The sequence below is a fragment of the Gopherus evgoodei genome, unplaced genomic scaffold (genome assembly GCF_007399415.2).
Source record: "Gopherus evgoodei ecotype Sinaloan lineage unplaced genomic scaffold, rGopEvg1_v1.p scaffold_39_arrow_ctg1, whole genome shotgun sequence".
Lineage (NCBI taxonomy): Eukaryota > Metazoa > Chordata > Testudines > Testudinidae > Gopherus > Gopherus evgoodei.
The window spans coordinates 70654-88611 of NW_022060060.1; the positions used below are offsets into that span (position 1 = coordinate 70654).

Below are 17958 nucleotides of genomic sequence, written 5' to 3' on the forward strand. Positions count from 1 at the left end.
TCAACGCACCAATATCCAAAGCAAGCCAGGCACTTGGCTGTCTGCGTGTCAAAGTTTTAAACCACCACAACATCCGGATGTCAACAAAACTGCTTGTGTACAGAGCTGTTGTTCTCTCATCTCTTTTGTATGGGTGCGAAACATGGACACTAGATAGGCATCACATCAAGCAGCTTGAAGCATTCCACATGCGCAGTCTCCGCAACATCATGAAAATCCGCTGGCAAGACAAAGTGCCCAGTCTCGAGGTCCTCGAGAGGGCCCAGATGACAAGCATCAAAATGATGATCATGAAGTCACAGCTACGTTGGACCCATCATGTCAGCCGCATAGATGCCAGCAGAATCCCCCGCCAGCTTCTGTATGGTGAGCTCTCCCAGGGCAGCCGGCATATAAGTCATCCACGGAAACTTTACAAGGACACCATCAAAGCCAATCTGTAGTACAGCAGTATCAAACCCAGGGACCTTGAGGATGCCGCCAGCGACAGAACACAGTGGCGTGCAACAGTCAGAAATACCTGCATCGCCATTGAGGAAGACCACTGCCGGCGTCTACAAGAGGCAAGCGAATGACGTCACAGAGCACCAGCAGCGCACAATCCACTGACCACGAACTTCCCATACACCATCTGCAGCAAAATGTGCACCTCTAGAATTGGCTTGTACAGTCATCAGAGAGCACACCATGAGACCAACAATAGATGACCTGCACAGATTTGTCATCGTCGGATTGAAGGACTGCCAAGTATAATTAGTGTGATGGTACCTCCCATAAGGCTTAATGGAAATATGCTCAGAATGTGTTGTATGCTACATATGCCATGTAACATATCTCTGTAAAGGTTACGATCTACTAAATGTATTAATCCTATTTGTATGCATGTATCATTTCTGTATTTGAAGTTATGACTGTTGGCTATGTACTGGTTTGATTTCTAAATATCCTTAGTAATGCATTTGGTCAGTTCCTGGAGAAAGGAATGTTGAAGTTAAGTACTTAATCAAGAAACACTTAAAGGACAATGGATCTTGGATTGCTCCAATCCACACAGGACGTCTACTTGAGGACATTCATGGTAGCATGTAAACAATGGATGCTACCTGTAAAACAGGGTTTCTCAAACAGGGGTTGCTGCTTGTGTAGGGAAAGCCCCTGATGGGCCAGGCCAGTGTGTTTACCTGCCCCGCCCACAGCTCCAGCCGATCACGGCTCCCACTGGCTGTGGATTGCTGCTCCGGGCCAATGGGAGCTGCTGGAAGTGGCAGCCAGTAAGTCCCTTGGCCCATGCTGCTTCCCACAGCCCCCATTGGCCTGGAGCAGCGATCCATGCCCAGTGGGAGCCGCGATCAGCTGGAGCTGTGGGTGGGGCCGGTAAATACACCAGCTGGGCCCACCAGGGGCTTTCCCTACACAAGCGGTGACCCCTGTTTGAGAAACCCTGCTGTAAAAACTGTGAGTCGTGCATGGACATGTGACCTACCCAGGTGACTCCTACATTCCATCTTGGAGCTGGACTTTGCATAGGAGTGAGGAGGGGTCTCCACCCACAAGAGAAAGTCTATTTAAACCCCTGGGAGACCCCTCCATTTGGTCTTCAGCTGTCTAAAGAGAGAGCATCTCCACCCCACAGGATACTTGGAAGAAACTGGAACCAAGGGCAGTGACTGCAGGGGGTGTGAGGGGTTGCTGGACCCAGGCTAAAAGGAGATGAACCTGTAAAAGGGAGCATTCTGGACCTGGGGAGGACCTTATCTGTATTCAGTTTGATTAGACATAGATTTGCGCATTTTATTTTAGTTTGCTTGTGACTGACTTTGTTCTGTCTGTTACTACTTGGAACCACTTAAATCCTACCTTTTGTATTTAATAAAATCACTTTTTACTTATTAATTAACTCAGAGTATGTATTAATAGGTGGGGGGGGAGCAAACAGCTGTGCAAATCTCTCTCTCAGTGTTATAGAGGGTGAACAATTGGTGAGTTTACCCTGCATGAGCTTTATACAGGGTAAAATGGATTTATTTGGGTTTAGACCCCATTGGGAGTTGGGTATCTGAGTGTTAAAGGCAGGAACACTTCTGTCAGCTGCTTTCAGGTAAACCTGCAGCTTTGGGGCAGGTAATTCAGACCCTGGGTCTATGTTGGAGCAGACGGGCGTGTCTGGCTCAGCAAGATGGAGTGCTGGGGCCCTGAGCTGGCAGGGAAAGCAGAGGGAGTAGTAGTCTGGGCACATCAGGCTCCCAAGGGGGGGTTCTGGGATCTAACCCAGCACAATTGGTAGCTGCATTTTAGGGTGGTTTTGGGGGATTTAACCAAGGAGAACGCTAGGCACTGTGCCCGGGGATCTATCTATGCATCTGTCCATCCTCATCCGTACACATCCATCTTTCTTTCTTTCTCATGCATGCCTCCCTATCTGATCGGTGGCTTTCCCTGCCCCAGAGATCTCCCCTTCCTGCCCCTCCATCCCAGCCTGTATAGGCTGAGGGATGAGGCCCCAGCTCTCTGGGTTTGTAGCTAGGCCCCCATCTCCCAAAGGGGCCAGTTCAGCGGGCACCTGTCATTTTATTCTCCATGCCCAACAGTGACCCTGCAGACACGACATGCCCCTCTGGAGGGCGTCAGGGGTCCCTGAAAGTCCGGGATGGAGGTTATGAATGAGATGGAGCCTGATTTATTTATTTATTTATTTATTTATTTATTTATTGTCACTCAGTGCACACAACAAAAGTCACACACACACACACACCACCCACAAAAATCCCAATGAAGAGCTAAATATGCAACATACAGCATGACAGACACAACTCTGGCTATGGTTCTGCCCCAGGGCAGGGGGCTGGCTGGCACAGGGGGTGGGGAAGGGAAGTGAGGCCTTTCCCCTCTAGAAGCGCTGGCTCTGATCCAACCCCAGAGCAGGGACTGTTGGGCTCAGGAGGGTGGGAAGTGGGAGAGGGGTTGTTTCTTCGCTAGGGGCGCTGGTTCCCTGCATGATATGTGTTGTCTGATCTCTGCCAAGCTCTAAGCAGGGTAGCATCCCTAGTGGCTGAGGGCTAATTAGGCCATGTGGGGTGAGGTCCTGTCTCCCCCCGAGGGGTCTCCCAGGGCTACAGTGCTGGCGAGGGGCAGCCGTGGGACTCAGGGTGGTGTCGCCAATGGAGCTGGGTGTCCCAGCCCCTTGTCTCTGGGCGGATGGGGGCAGTGGCCCCTACACCACGCGCTGGATCACGTTCTTGTACTCGGGGCCACTCGCCTCCTTCAGCTGCACCATTGCAGAGAAAAGCCACTTCACCTGCAGGGGGGCAGAGAGAGGAAGGGTGAGAGGGGTCAGTGCTGGGGGGAGCTGCTCTGTCTGTCTGTGTCATTCCTTCCTGCTTTTCTGTCTGTGTCTCATTCATTCAGTCTCTGCCTTGTTCACCCATTCTCCTTTCTCCTTCATTCTTCTCTTCTTTTTTCCCTTCCACGCTGCCCTCTGTGATGTTATTGACATAAACTGTGACCGCACAGATCATTGTGGCAACCACTGTTACATAGTTGCAGCAGATATTGTACAAAGGTTGTGGAGTGAGGTGTCTACGACAAGGTTCTGATTTACTGGTTATGATTGTGCTCTCTGTAAGTGTGTGTCATTTTTGTAGTTGAAGTTATGAATATTGGCTCTGAACTTGTATCTCAATGTGTTTTGATTCTAAGTAGCCCCAGTGAAGCATTTGGTCAGTTTCTTGAGAAAGGACTGTTCTCAGTAAGTGCCCAGTCGAGAATCACTTAACTGACAATGGACTTTGGGAGACCCCAATCCACATCTGAGCTTTCCCGAGAACGTTCAAACTAACATGTAAACAATGGTATCGGCCTGCAAACTGAGTCATTCATGGACATGTGACTCCAGACTCCATCTTGCTTCTGTTATTTACCACATTAAGAACAAAGGGGTCCTTCCATGGGCAGAGAATATAAAAGGCCCAGGAAACACCTCCATTTTGTCTTCAGTCCTGCTTCATACCTCTGGAGGAACCTTGGTACAAACCAAAGCTCTGAACAAAGGACTGAATGACCCATCCCAGCGGGGGAAATTCCAGAGACTTGATTTGAATCTGCAGTTTATTCCATCCCAGCTACAAGCCTGAACCAAGAACTTTGCCATTACTCTCCGTCTGGCTGGTTTGGTGCCTTAGAAGTGCAGAAACCCCAGCCTGGTGCTGTAACTGCCCGGCTCGTAGCAATTTGTCCTGAATTGATACTCTCCGAAGTGTCCCACAGGTAGCAAATAAACTGCAACATGAGAGTGAACAGACATTTGATGTCTGGAAAAGCAAAAGAGGCTGAATTAGAGAAGGAAGCTGCTGGGAGAGAGAGAAGCCAAGGAAAACTGAATTAGAAAGAGAAGCTGATGAACGAAAGGAAGGAGGCTGATGAGAGCTCTTAGAAGGAAGGAGATATGGATGGTGAGTGATCGGCTGTTGTGACCTGCACAGGTTGTGCCATGTTTGTCTTTCTTCCACAGGACAGAAGCGACTTTGTCTGTACAAAGTGCAAGCCTGTCTCCATATTGGAAGAGAAAAGTTCAGGGTCTGGAGAAACAAGTATTAACCCTGTGTTGCTTAAGAGAAAATGAGGTTTTCCGGGGCAGACGTCAGGATATGCTTCTACCAGCACAACATTCTGAAGAATCAGAGCAGGCTGCACAGCTGGGACAGAGGGACTGTGAAGAAATTTGGCAGCATGTGACCTCCAGAAGAAGAAAGAGGAGCGTCCATGTACCAGCAATGCAGACACAAGCAAGCAAGAGTTTTCATGTTCTCTCCACAGGTACTAATGTGGAGAGTGGACTAGATGGTACATCTGAGGGAAGGGAGCAGATGGAGACTCCACCGATTGGAAGGCATGAGATGCACTGTCCTAGGGATGGGGGGTTCCATGATCACCGCCCCCAAGAGAAGGAGGCGGGTGGTGGTGGTTGGGGACTCCCTCCTCAGGGGGACTGAGTCATCTGTATGCCGCCCTGACCGAGAAACTCAAGAGGTCTGCTGCTTGCCAGGAGCTAGGATTCACGATGCGACGGAGAGACTGCTGAGACTCATCAAGCCCTCGGATCACTACCCCTTCCTGCTTCTCCACGTGGGCACCAATGATACTGCCAAGAATGACCTTGAGCGGATCACTGCAGACTACGTGGCTCTGGGAAGAAGGATAAAGGAGTTTGAAGCACAAATGGTGTTCTCGTCCATCCTCCCTGTGGTAGAGACCGTTGAATCGTGGAAGCCAACGAATGGCTATGCAGGTGGTGTCGGAAAGAAGGCTTTGCATTCTTCGACCATGGGATGGCGTTCCAAGGAGGAGTGCTAGGCAGAGACGGGCTCCACCTAACGAAGAGAGGGAAGAGCATCTTCGCAAGCAGGCTGGCTAACCTAGTGAGGAGGGCTTTAAACTAGGTTCACCAGAGGAAGGAGACCACAGCCCTGAGGTAAGTGGGGAAATGGGATACTGGGAGGAAGCACGAGCAGGAGAGTGCAAGAGGGGAGGACTCCTGCTTCATACTAAGAAAGCAGGATGATCAGCGAGTTATCTTAAGTGCCTATACACAAATGCAAGAAGCCTGGGAAACAAGCAGGGAGAACTGGTAGTCCTGGTGCAGTCAAGGAATTAAGATGTAATTGGAATAACAGAGACTTGGTGGGATAACTCACACGACTGGAGTACGGTCATGGATGGATATAAACTGTTCAGGAAGGACAGGCAGGGCAGAAAAGGTGGGGGAGTTGCACTGTATGTAAGAAAGCAGTATGACTTCTTACAGCTCCAGTGTGCAGGGCTGGCTCCAGGCACCAGCATTCCAAGCTGGTGCTTGGGGCGGCAATCTGCAAGGGGTGGCAGGCGTGTTTCCGCGGTGGCGGCAATTTGGCAGCAGCTTCTATGTTTAGCTGTCTGCGGGGGCTTCGGCTAAACATAGAAGCTGCCGCCAAATTGCCGCCGCCGCAGAAACTCGCCTGCTGCTCTAAGGGCACATGGACTGTCCCCGCCGCCCGTGGCGGCAATTCAGCATGCTGCTTGGGGTGGCAAAAACTGTAGAGCCGGCCTGCCAGTGTGAAACTGCAGAAAAACTTGAGTCTCTGGATTAAGTTTAGAAGTGTGAGCAACAAGGGTGATGTCGTGATGAGAGTCTGCTGTAGGCCACCAGACCAGCGGGATGAGGTGGACAAGGCTTTCTTCCAGCAACTAGCAGAAGTTACTAGATTGGTTCTCATGGGGGACTTTAATCATCCTGATATCTGCTGGGACAGCAAGACAGTGGTCCACAGACAATCCAGGAAGGTTTTGGAAAGTGTTGGGGACAATTTCCTGGTGCAAGTGCTGCAGAAACCAGCTATGGGCAGAGCTCTTCTTGACCTGCTGTTCACAAACAGAAGAGTTAGTAGGGGAAGCAAAAGTGGATGGGAACCTGGGAGGCAGTGACCATGAGATGGTCGAGTTCAGGATCCTGACACAAGGAAGAAAGGAGAGCAGCAGAATATGGACCCTGGACTTCAGAAAAGCAGACTTTGACTCCCTCAGGGAACTGATGGACAGGATCCCCTGGGAGAATAACATGAAGGGGAAAGGAGTTTGGGAGAGCTGGCTTTATTTTAAAGAATCCTTCTTGAGGTTGAAGGAACAAACCATCCCGCTGTGTAGAAAGAATAGTAAATATGGCAGGCCACCAGCTTGGCGTAACAGTGAAATCCTTGCTGATCTTTAACACAAAAAAGCAGCCTACAAGAAGTGGAAGATTGGACAAATGACCAGGGAGGACTATAAAAATATTGCTCAGGCTGCAGGAGTGAAATCAGGAAGGCCAAATCACACTTGGAGTTGCAGCTAGCAAGAGATGTTAAGAGTACCAAGAAGGGTTTCTTCAGGTATGTTAGCAACAAGAAGAAAGTCAAGGCAAGTGTGGGCTCCTTACTGAATGAGGGAGGCAACCTAGTGACAGAGGATATGGAAAAAGCTAATGTACTCAATGATTTTCTTGCCTCTGTCTTCACGAACAAGGTCAGCTCCCAGCCTGCTGCACTGGGCAGCACAGCATGTGGAGGAGGTGACCAGACCTCTGTGGAGAAAGAAGTGATTCAGGACTAGTTAGAAAAGCTGGACGAGCACAAGTCCATGGGGCCGGATGTGCTGCATCCGAGGGTGCTAAAGGAGTTGGCGGATGTGATTGCAGAGCGATTGGCCATTATCTCTGAAAACTTGTGGCGATCGGGGGAGGTCCTGGATGACTGGAAAAAGGCTAATGACCATCTTTAAAAAAGGAAAGAAGAAGGATATGGGGAAATACAGGCCAGTCAGCCTCCCAACTTCAGCTCCAAGTAATGGAAGAGTGAAGAAAGTCATCATCACTGGATATTCCGCTTCCCTGCCATGAGGAAAGAAACTGAGAAAGGATCTGTCCCATTTACAAAGATACTGAAGACATCGAGGAGTTTTTGTCTACCTTTGAACATCTATGCACTTTGCATGGGATCCCAGATGAGCAGCGAATGCCTGTTCTGCTGACCAAATTGATGGGAAAAGCCAGGACACGAGGAGGCCATGAAGGTGATTTGATTGTGTTACCTACTGACAGTATGGAAACTTGTAGCAAGAAGGAAATAATTCCTAAATGGTGTGTGTTGAGCCTGACAATTTCCACGTTGCCTGTGACAGTGAGGAAAGTTGCAGAGGGAAGGAGAGTACCTCTAACCTTTTATCTAGTGAATCTATGAGTTTGCCTGAAAGGGGATTGTGTAGAAATTTGCCTGATGAGCCAAAGGTAATCCAGAATGTAAGTGAAACCCAGAAAAAGTCTGTGGTTGCTCAGGAAAGTGTTCCTTTAGAGCAAGCCCTTGGCGAAGTGCGTAAGGGCAGAATTTCTGTGAGAAGAGAATTGTTGCTTAGAGAAGGTCCCGGGGAAAGAAATTCTCGTGGTAATCTGTGCAAGCAGTTTGCTGTAGCTGAAGGGTGTGGAAGTAATTTAATTAAGAAAGTTTCAGTTCCTAATGGCCAGAAATTTTCTGTTGTGAATGGATCCACTGACTGTCCTTTTGGAAGATCCAGTGTGGGTCACTTTGAGAAGGTCTCAGATGGAGTAAAAGCTATTAAGAAAGTTGAACAGCCTTATAACCAAGTGGCTGTGTGTGACCAGCTTGTTGGGAAGACAAGGTTGTTGAGAGAGAAATGTCTCCATGCTGATTCTTTAAGCAATGAGTCTGTGCTTCAGGGTCTGATGACAGATTTGGCTACTAATGTTTTAGAGCAGAACAATTTTATGGCTGAATGTTTAAGGATGCAGGGAAGTGTAAGAAAACTCTAACCCTCAGACTCTTTGGATTGTGTGGTATCTCTTCAAGACAGAGTCCAGCCATGGAATTGATAGCGGTTAAGAATTTGAAAACTGGTGAACAGGCTCCTGTCTGTGTTGATCCAAATTACCTGGCTGGCAGGGAGAAGAAAGACTTGCTAATAGCTGTTAGCACAGAGAGCCCACCCAATCAGCCAGTAAATTCTGTTAAGGAAAAGAAATTGGGGTTTGATCCATCAGGACAAGGAGGAAAAAGAGAAGTTAATTTTTCAAAGGGAAGCCACAGGTTAATCCTAAAATGCCAAAAGCCCAATGGCAATGAGCCAAAGGTGTGGCATGATAAACATGATTGTAGATGGACACCTGCAATGAATTTGTTGTTATTGCTAATGGTAATTTTTGTAACTAATGTGTTGCTGTTACCAAGAACTGTAAGAATGTGGGTAAGATCTGATTTGTATATTGACCTGGATCTGGGGCTTGGTCCCTTGGGATCGGGAGAACTTTTTTCTTTTACTGGGGTATTGGTTTTCATAATCATTCGTCCCCATAACAAGTGACGCTGGTGGTGATACTGGGAAACTGGAGTGTCTAAGGGAATTGCTTGTATGACTAAGGGTACATCTACACTACCTGCCAGATCAATGGGTAGTGATCGATCTATAGGGAATTGATTTATCGTGTGTAGTGTAGACGTGATAAATTGATCTCCGATCACTCTCCCATTGACTGCTGAACTCCAGCAGTTTGAGAGGTGGAAGCAAAGTCGATGGGGGAGCCACAGTCCTCGATCTAGTGCCACAAGGATGTGAAGTAAGTAATTTTAATTTGATCTAAGATATGTCGACTTCAGCTATGCTATTCTCATCTCTTAGATCGATCCCCCCTTGAGTGTAGACCAGGTCTTATTGTTAGCCAGTGGGGTAAAACCAAAGTCCTCTCTGGCTGGCTGGTTCAGTGTCTTAGAAGTGGAGAAACTCCAGCCTTGGGCTGTAACTGCCCTTCTCTAAGCAATTTATCCTGAACTGATACTCTCTGAAGTGTCCCACCAGAGACACCATCGTTACAAGAGGCACCATCATTACACTCTCTACTGTGCTAATCTCATTAATTTCTTTGTTCCTACGTTTGTTCTCTCTCTCTCTCTCACCTTGAACAGGGTCACGGTGGCACTGTAGCACACGCTCAGGAGGAAGAGGGTGATGAAGACCGAGATGGTGGACCAGAGGCCGTCTAACTCCTTGTCTCCATCCTCATTGCAAAACTCACCTGACACGATCACCTCTGTTGGGGGGGAGAAAGAGACATCAGCTCCGGCTTAGCCACTGAGACAGAGAGAGCTCGGACTGTGCAACCAACACCAACCCGCCTTCTCTACCCATCCTTCCGTCCCTTCACTCATCTATCTCTGGATACATCCATCCATCCCTGACCCCAAACCATCCATCATTCCATCCCTAGACACACCCCTCCTTCCATTCATCTATCTCTAGATGCATGCATCCATCCACCCATCCCCATTCACCCCTCCATTCATCGATGACCACAAACCATCCATCCATCCGTCTGTCCCTAGAAACCTCCATCCATTCATCCATGCCTGCACCCATCCATCTTTAGATACCTCCATCCATCCATGACCACAAACCATCCATCCCCAGAAACCATCCATCCATCTAAATATATCCATCCATCCCCACTTACCCCTCCATTCACTGATGACCACAAACCATCTATTCATCCATCAAGCCATCCCTAGACACTTCCATCCATCCATCTATGCCTCTCCACTGCACTCCATCCATGACCACAAACTGCCCATCGATCCATCAGTCCATCCTTAGACACCTCCCTCCATCCAACCATCTCTAGATGCACCGCTCCAGCCATCCATCTTTAGGTACATCCTCCATCCATCCATCCATGACCACAAACCATCATCCCTAAACACATCCCTCCATCCATCCATCCATGACTTCAAACCACCCATCCATCCATCCACCCACCCCTGCCCGCTGTGATGAAATGAAGGATGCAGAGATTCCCAGGTCTCATCTCACTCATCCCATGTGGCTGTGGCCCTACACCCTGGCACTGAAGCTTGGCCGCCTGTTGAATTTCTCTGTGCCTTAGTGTCTCTGCCTGTGAAAGGTGGCTCAGGAGCCCTCTGAGGTGTGCGAGATGCCAGGATGCTGCCATGGTGGGGGAGCTCCCTTAAGACCAGGATGGATGGATTTCACATGCGTGCCTCTATGACCCTGCTCCCAGTGTAACAAAACACCCAGGAGTCACTTCAGGTGGAACGCAGCCACCTCGGGGCCTGTTTATCCCAAGCTCTCTTGCCCAGGTGCAGCCTGTAGTTGCCTCAGCTGAGGGAGGTGGGGATTTTGAACACTGTCACTTTTATGAACAGAGCCACAAGTATTTTAAGGATGGGATCTCAGGTCTCTCTGGTATGACAGATGCTGCTCCCTGAGCATGGTTCCCCCTACTGAGCCCTCTGCCCTAGGGATGTCTGGAGAACAGGTGCATAGATCTGTGTGGGTGCATGTTTGTCTCTCTCTGTGTTGTGTGTCTCTCTGTGGGTACATACACGACAGCCTTCTAGCCAGCAGAGGAGTGTGTGTGGGGGCCAGGGTATTTTAATTACCTTCCCCCACTGACTCTGTCTGGAAAATCCCCATGGGGCCTCTGCTTCTCTCTGGGGTGGAAGAGGGTGTAGGGTAAATGCTGATCATGATACGGTGCCCCCGTGGGTATGCATGGGTAATAGCCTAGAGAGGATCCCACCTCAGTGAGATGCCAGGAATGGCTTGGCCATCTGCCGATTCATCTACCCACCCAGCCATCCCAAGCTCCATGCAGCCTTATCTCTAACCATCCTCCATATCTTCCATCCATCCATATAGATCTATACCCATCCATTCTCCTACCTCCCCATCCATCCATCTCCAGCATCATCCCTAACCATCCATCCATTCATCCTCACCCATATCTTCCATCCATACATGCAACCCCATCCACTTATCTATCATCTCTTTATATATTATCCATCCCAAAACATCCATCACCATCTGTCCCCATTAACACACTCAGTCATCCATCCATCCATTGCCATATTCACCCATCCACTCATCTTCATCTATCTATCACTCATCATCTGTACCAGCCCATCCATCCGTCTGTCGGTCCATCCCCATCCATTCTCATTTTCCCACCACCATCCATCCCATCAGTACTGATTCATTACCATATGCACCCGCCCATCCATTCATTCATACATCCATCTGTTCCCACCCATCCCCACCTCTAGCCATCCATCTATCGCAGTCCATCTGTGGCCATCCATTTATCCATCCCTTCATCCTTCAGAATGGGCACCCCTCCAGCCTTCACCATAGATTTATCCATCCATCCCCATCCACTTATCCATTGGCACCGCACCTGCGAACCATCCAACCATCCTTCCCTCAGCGCAGCGCAGTCTAGTGGGACTGGGTGGGACTCTCAGAACACCTGGGTTCTGTTTCTAGCCTGGTAATGGACGTGACCTTGGGCAGGTCCCTTCCCCTCTTGGTGACTCTGTATCTTCTCCTTCTTTCTCTATCTATATGTGAGCCCTTTGACACAGGGACTGTCTCCCACAGTGTCTGTGCCATACCCAGCCCGACAGGGCCCTATCAGAGTTGGGGGTGGAGGTGCTACTTTAATCCAAATAATAATTTCTCTCTCTCTCTCTCTCTCTCTCCTTCTCTCTGTGATATCTGTTGGTCTATGAGTCCTTCCCGCTGAAGTATGTATGTATCCATCTGACCATCTCTCTGAACACCTGGCCTTCCAACAGAGCTGGAACAGAGCTGGGTTTGGATATGGGCTCTGCACTATGTATGTGTGTAACTGTCCATCTACGCCCCACTCCATCACTGTTTACATGGGTACATCCACACCATGGATCTACCCATCCTTCCTTCCTAAGGCACAACCCATCCTTCCTTCCATGGCACCTACCCATGTATCTACCCAGCCTTCTTTCCATGCCTTCAACCCATCCTTCCTTCTGTGGCTTCTACCCACGTATCTGCACATCCTTCCTTCCATGGCATCTACCCAGCCTTCCTTCTATGCCTTCAACCCACCCTTCCTTCCATGGCACTTACCCATGTATCAACCCATCCTTCCTTCCATGGCATCAACCCATCCTTCCTTCCACGGCATCTAACCATGTATCAACCCATCCTTCCTTCCATGGCATTAACCCATGTATCCCCCCATCCATCCATGGTGTATATGTATCCACTCATACAGGCATTCTCAGCCTTGTAGCATCTCGGCTTTTCCCAGCCTGCAACCTGGGACCTCGTCCACCTTGGGCCACCCGCAGATTTCACCCAGTCACACCACAAGGAGACCTGGGTGTGAGCTCAAACTAGTTCCATTTATTCACTTGTTGTCATGCAGGGCACAGAGATTATTTACAGGAAGCTGTACTGGACAGTGCTAGCAGTGGGACAGGGAGGACCCTTCTTCATTTACCAGAGACTTTGCTGATGCTGCGTTGGGTGAACTTCATGGAGAGGGCTTCGTGGATGACCATGCAGGTGTAGATGTCCCCGCTGTTCCAGCTGGCCTTGCTGACTTTCAGCTTGCTGTAAAGGAAGAAGTTCGAGTCGCCGGCTCCGTCCTTGAAGGGCTGGGTGGTGATATATTCCAAGCTCTCGTTGGGTTTGTGGTTCTTCATCCACTGCACCGAGATGTCCTTGGGGAAGAAGCCCTGCACCAGGCAGGTGAGGCTGACAGAGTCTTCGGAGTTGCTCAGTTCTTCATTGTGAGGTCGCAGGAGGTAGATGCCAGGGCCAGAGCGCCTGCCTTCGGTGGGTGGGGATGGAGGACACAGGAGATCCAAGTACATCACTCAGCAGGAGCCACGCAGGAAGAATGATGGGATGTGTGTGTGTGGGAGGGGGGTAGGAAGATCCCCTCTCTCCTCCAGGATGGAGGGGCTGGGGACTGGGAGCTGGTAGTCCTGGAGCACAGGATGGGGGATAGGATGGACTCCATCTCAGATGGGGACGCAAAGGGACCCAGGGCTCGGATCCCAGGTTGTTGAGTCTTCCCCTTAAGAAGCATCCCTCCCTGCTGGGGCCTGGGATAGGGGAGTCTCTCCCCTTAGGGATCCTGCTGTCCTCCTACCTGGCTTCTTGGAGATCGATTTGATGAGGGGCGAGGGCAGCTCTGAGTGCTCCACTTTGCAGGTGAAGGTCTCTCCGGCCTCCCAGTCATGGGTGAGGATGGGCATGGAGCTGGAGGCGGTGATGGTGCTGTTGAAATGCTCAGTGAGGGTCAGCGGTTCAGGGACAATGGACCCTGGCTTCTCCCGGGACCAGACCACCTGGATGCTGGAGTTTCTAGGCAGGTTGACCACCAGGCAGGTGAGCATGGGGCTCTGGGCCACGTACAGGGCAGCAGGAGACGGGGGTACCAGGAAGACTTGGATGTTGCTGGGAGATGTTGTTTCTTCTGGGGACACGAGAGCCCAGGTCAGCTGCTAGACCTGGTCTGCCCTGCCAAGCCCATCCCAGTCTGTCCCCACCCCTCTCCCCCCTCGAGCCCAGTCTGGTGTCCCCCTCCCCACAGGTGGATTTACAGTAAATCACAGGGTGCCCTGGCACAGGGAACCCCAATGACAGGGGGTCCCATGGTCGGGCAGCTGAGGGGGCAGAAGCTTGGTCCTGCCCAGTGGCAGTTTTAGAGTGAGTGGGGCCCTATGCTCAGCTTCGTTTTTGGGGTCCCTCCTTGGGACCCAGCAAAGACCCTTATTGATGGGAGTCTCAGCGGACCACTTAATGATCTTTCCAAATATTGTTTGTACCGTTAGCTAACTATTGTAAAGTGCTTTGGATAAGAGTGCTTTATAAAAAAAATGTTAAAAAATGTGCAGGGTCTGGCCAGGAGTTAGGGTGAGGGATGGGGCTCAGGGCTGGGGCAGGGGATTGGGGTGTGAAGCGCTTACGTGGGGCAGCTCCCGGTTGGTGCAAGGGATGGAGGTGGAGGTGTGCAGGAATCATAGAGGAAAGGGGGCTGGGTGTCTGTGAGTGTGTGCATGAATTAGGGCTGGGTGTGTGTGTGTGGGGGTGCAGGAGTCAGGGCTGGGGGTGCAGGATCTGGGAGGGAGTTAGGGTGCAGGAGCAGGCTGAAGGTTGGGGTGCAGGGCCTGGCCAGGAGTTAGGGTGCAGGAGGCGCTCCGGGTTGGGACAGGAGGTTGGGGTGTGGAGAGCTTACCTGGGGCAGCTCCATTTGGTGCGAGGGGTGGAGTCTGGATGTGTGTGGGGTATAGGAGTCAGGGCATGGGTTGAGGGGGCTGAGTAAGTGTGGGGGTGCAGGAGTCAGAGTTGGGGATGCAGAGTCTGGCCAGGAGTTATGGGGAGGGAGGGGGCTCAGTGTTGAGGCAGAGGTTGGGGTGTGGAGCGCTTACCTGGGGCAGATCCATTTGGTGCAAGGGGTGCAGGTGGGAATGGGGGGGTGCAGGAGTGAGGACCGGGGGATGAGGGGGGTGCAGGAGTTGGGCTGGGCTGTGTGAGTGCTCCCAGCCCCCTGGCCCTGGAGGATCATGGCAGAGGGCTGGAAGGGGGTATGTGTAGTGGAGTGCGGGGGCCCTGCCTTTGCGCCGCCCTGTCCCAATTCCACCGCCTTCCCCAATGCCCCACCCCCACCTCTTCTATGCCTCCTCTCCCCCGAGAGCACTGCAGCCCCGCCCCTCCCCGTCCCCCTCCCTCCCGGAGTGCCGGCAAACAGCTGTTCGGTGGCTGGGGAGGCGCTGGGGGCAGGGGCGGGGAAGAGGTGGGGGAGGGGGAGCTTGGTTGCCGATGGGGGCAGAGCCTGCAGCAGGAGCCCCTCGAGGCGGCAGGACCAGACGCGGATTCACAGTAAAACACAGGGGGCCACAGGGCCGGGCAGCTGTGGGGGCAGCACCCTGCTCCCCACACTCCCCCTACACATACCCCCCCCGACCCCAACCCCCTGCCATGATCCGCTCAGGGTAGGGGCAGGGGACTGGGAGCATCCCCACGACTGCAGCTCTCTGCCCTGACTCCTGCACCCCCCAACATACTGAGCCCCTTCACATCCTATGCCCTGACTCCTCCCCCCACCCCTCACATTCCCACAACACGAAATGGGAGCTCCTAGGTAAGCGCTCCACACCCCAACCTCCTGCCCTGACCCTGACCCCCTCCCTCATCCTAGCTCCTGGCCAGGCCCTGCGCCCCAACTCCCAGCCTGCTCCTTCACCCCCTAGATTCCTGCACCCCCTCACACACTTCCAGCCCCCTGCCCTCCCTGACTGCTGCTGCCCCCCACATCCCCACCTGCACTCCACACCCGAATTCCCTGCTGCAGCCCTGAGCCCCCTCCCTCACTGTAACTCTTGGCCAGACCTCGCACCCCAACCCCAGCCTGCTACTGCACCCTAACTCCCTCCCAGATCCTGCACCCCCTGCCCTGAGCCCCCTCCTGCACGCTAAGTCCTGGCCAGACCCCGCACCCCAATTTATTTACATTATTTTTATAAAGGGCTCTTATCCAAAGCGCTTTGCAGTAGTTAGCTAATGGCACAAACAGTATTTGGAAAGACCGTTAAGTGTCCGCCGAGACCCCCAGCGATTTTCAAGTGGTCTGTGGAAAAATAAGTTTGACTACAAAACCAGTCAAGGAACCTCACTTTATTTCCATTTACTTGCTATTACTGACAGGAGGAGGATGAAGAAAACAAGAATGACAAATGGTTGTGGGGGAGATATGAGAGAATGTTCTTTTTCTTGGCAGGGTCCCAAAGGGTGGCCCCAAAAATGAAGCTGAGCACAGGGTCCCACTCACTCTAAATCCGCCACGGCCCCTCCTCTTCGTAGGGAGCCTAGCCCTGGGGAGAGTCACCTTCACACATGCGGGCGTGGGCCTGCTTTGTGGTGGCAGTGCCCTGGTGGTACACCTGGCAAGTGTACGTCTTGCCCGTCAGCCACTCGCTCTGGGGGACACTGGAATTGCTGCGGATGCTGTAGGTGTGGCTGTCGGGGTCCTTCTTGACAGGGTAGAGGTCGCTATGAAGTAGCCCGTGCTCGCCGTCCACCAGCCATTCCACCGTCAAAGGCTTGGGGGAGAAGCCGGAGATTAAGCACACCAGCTGGACGGTGCCTGGGTTGGTGGTGCAGGAGTAGAAGACTTCCACCTCGGGGGCAGTGGGTTCAGGGACGGGGGGCTCTGGGAGAAGGGTGACGGGTTAGGTTTTGTACAGACCCCTACTGAGCTCCCTCCCCAACTCCCTGCAGCACAGCGTCCCCTGCTGAGGTCCCCGCTCCCTGCAGTCCAGCACCCAGCATGCAGCCCTCTGCCCCTTTCCCTGCATTGCAGCACCCATCGCTTCTCTTGGCGTGGTGTCTCTTTTCATCCCTCCACCCTTCGGTGCCTCCACACCCAACACCATCTACCTGTCCCCATTCCCTCCCATCGCTCTGTGGTGTCTCTCTCCATCCGACCACCCACCCACCCCAGCGACTCCATCAGCTCACAGCACTAGCAGGCTCCCATCCTCTCTCCCTGCAGCAGTCACCAGAGCAGGGTCCTGAGACAACCCCAGCCCTTCCCACCCCCCCCTCCCTGGGCCGCGCCGCAGCGTCCCTACTTGGGATTTCCTTGGAGATGCTGGAGCTGGTGGGCTGGTGCTCTACGGTGCATCGATAGGTGTTAGACTCCCAGCTGCTGGCCGGAACGGTGACCTGGCTGCTGAGCGAGTAGAGGCCGCTGGAAGGTTGCAGCACGGAGGGATAGCTCCTCACACCCGAGGAGCTGACATTTGGGCTCCATGTCACGGTGACCGGCTCGGGGAAGTAGCCTTTGGCCAGGCAGCCGAAGGTGACCTGGGGGGTGGTGACTTCGCCGGTGCAGGAGGTCAGGGGGAAGACAGACGGGGCTGTGGCACTAACTGCAAAGGGAGAGAGAGTGAGGCCATGAGACACAGCCCCACTGATCCCTGCCCCGCTCTGTGCAGACCAGGCCCTAGCTTGGCACTGGGGCCAGCACTCAATGCCGGGGGAGAATGCCCCTAGTGAGCCCCACGCTGCTCCATTCACACAGCACAGTTTGGGGTGAGACTGTTGCCAGTTGCAAGGTCTTACTAATGTCTGTGTGTAAGAGGGCGCCTGAGATAGGCTGCCCCCCATCTTCAGGTTGTGTCACAGACTGAGCAGGATCAGGGCCCTCAGTTCGCTTGGTGCTAAAGAGACCCAGTGTTTGATCGGGGGCCCCATTACACCAGGTGTTGCAGAGAGACACAATGACAGACAGTCCCTACCCCACAGAACTTACAGGCCAAATAAAGGAAGAGTCAGAGGGGAAACTGAGGCAGTGAGCAAGGAAGGGACCTGGTCACAGCAGGTCAGTGGCACAGCCAGGTAGAGAACCCAGGAGTCTTGTGTCCCAACTTCTGCTCTGTGGACTGGATGATGCATTGTGCTGTGCCGCTGGGCAGCAGTAATACGGGTTGATTTCACAGAGTGGAGGGTTGTTCCCAGTAATTTGCAGTGGGTTTCTTCTGAGGGAATTAGGTGCCAAAGTGGCAGAGAAATTCCCCTTGGAGAAATCACAGC

General features: G+C 52.2%; 1 gene segment (V, D, J or C); it reads right to left on the minus strand.

Annotated features, from left to right (window-relative positions):
* Positions 1 to 2922: 2922 nt before the first annotated feature.
* Positions 2923 to 17958, minus strand: part of LOC115642201 — a 97425-nt gene continuing 82389 nt past the window's right edge. The window contains 4 exon segments of the C gene segment in view: positions 2923 to 3295; positions 9471 to 9604; positions 12854 to 13186; positions 13511 to 13837. Of these exon segments, the coding sequence occupies positions 3212 to 3295; positions 9471 to 9604; positions 12854 to 13186; positions 13511 to 13837 (878 nt within the window).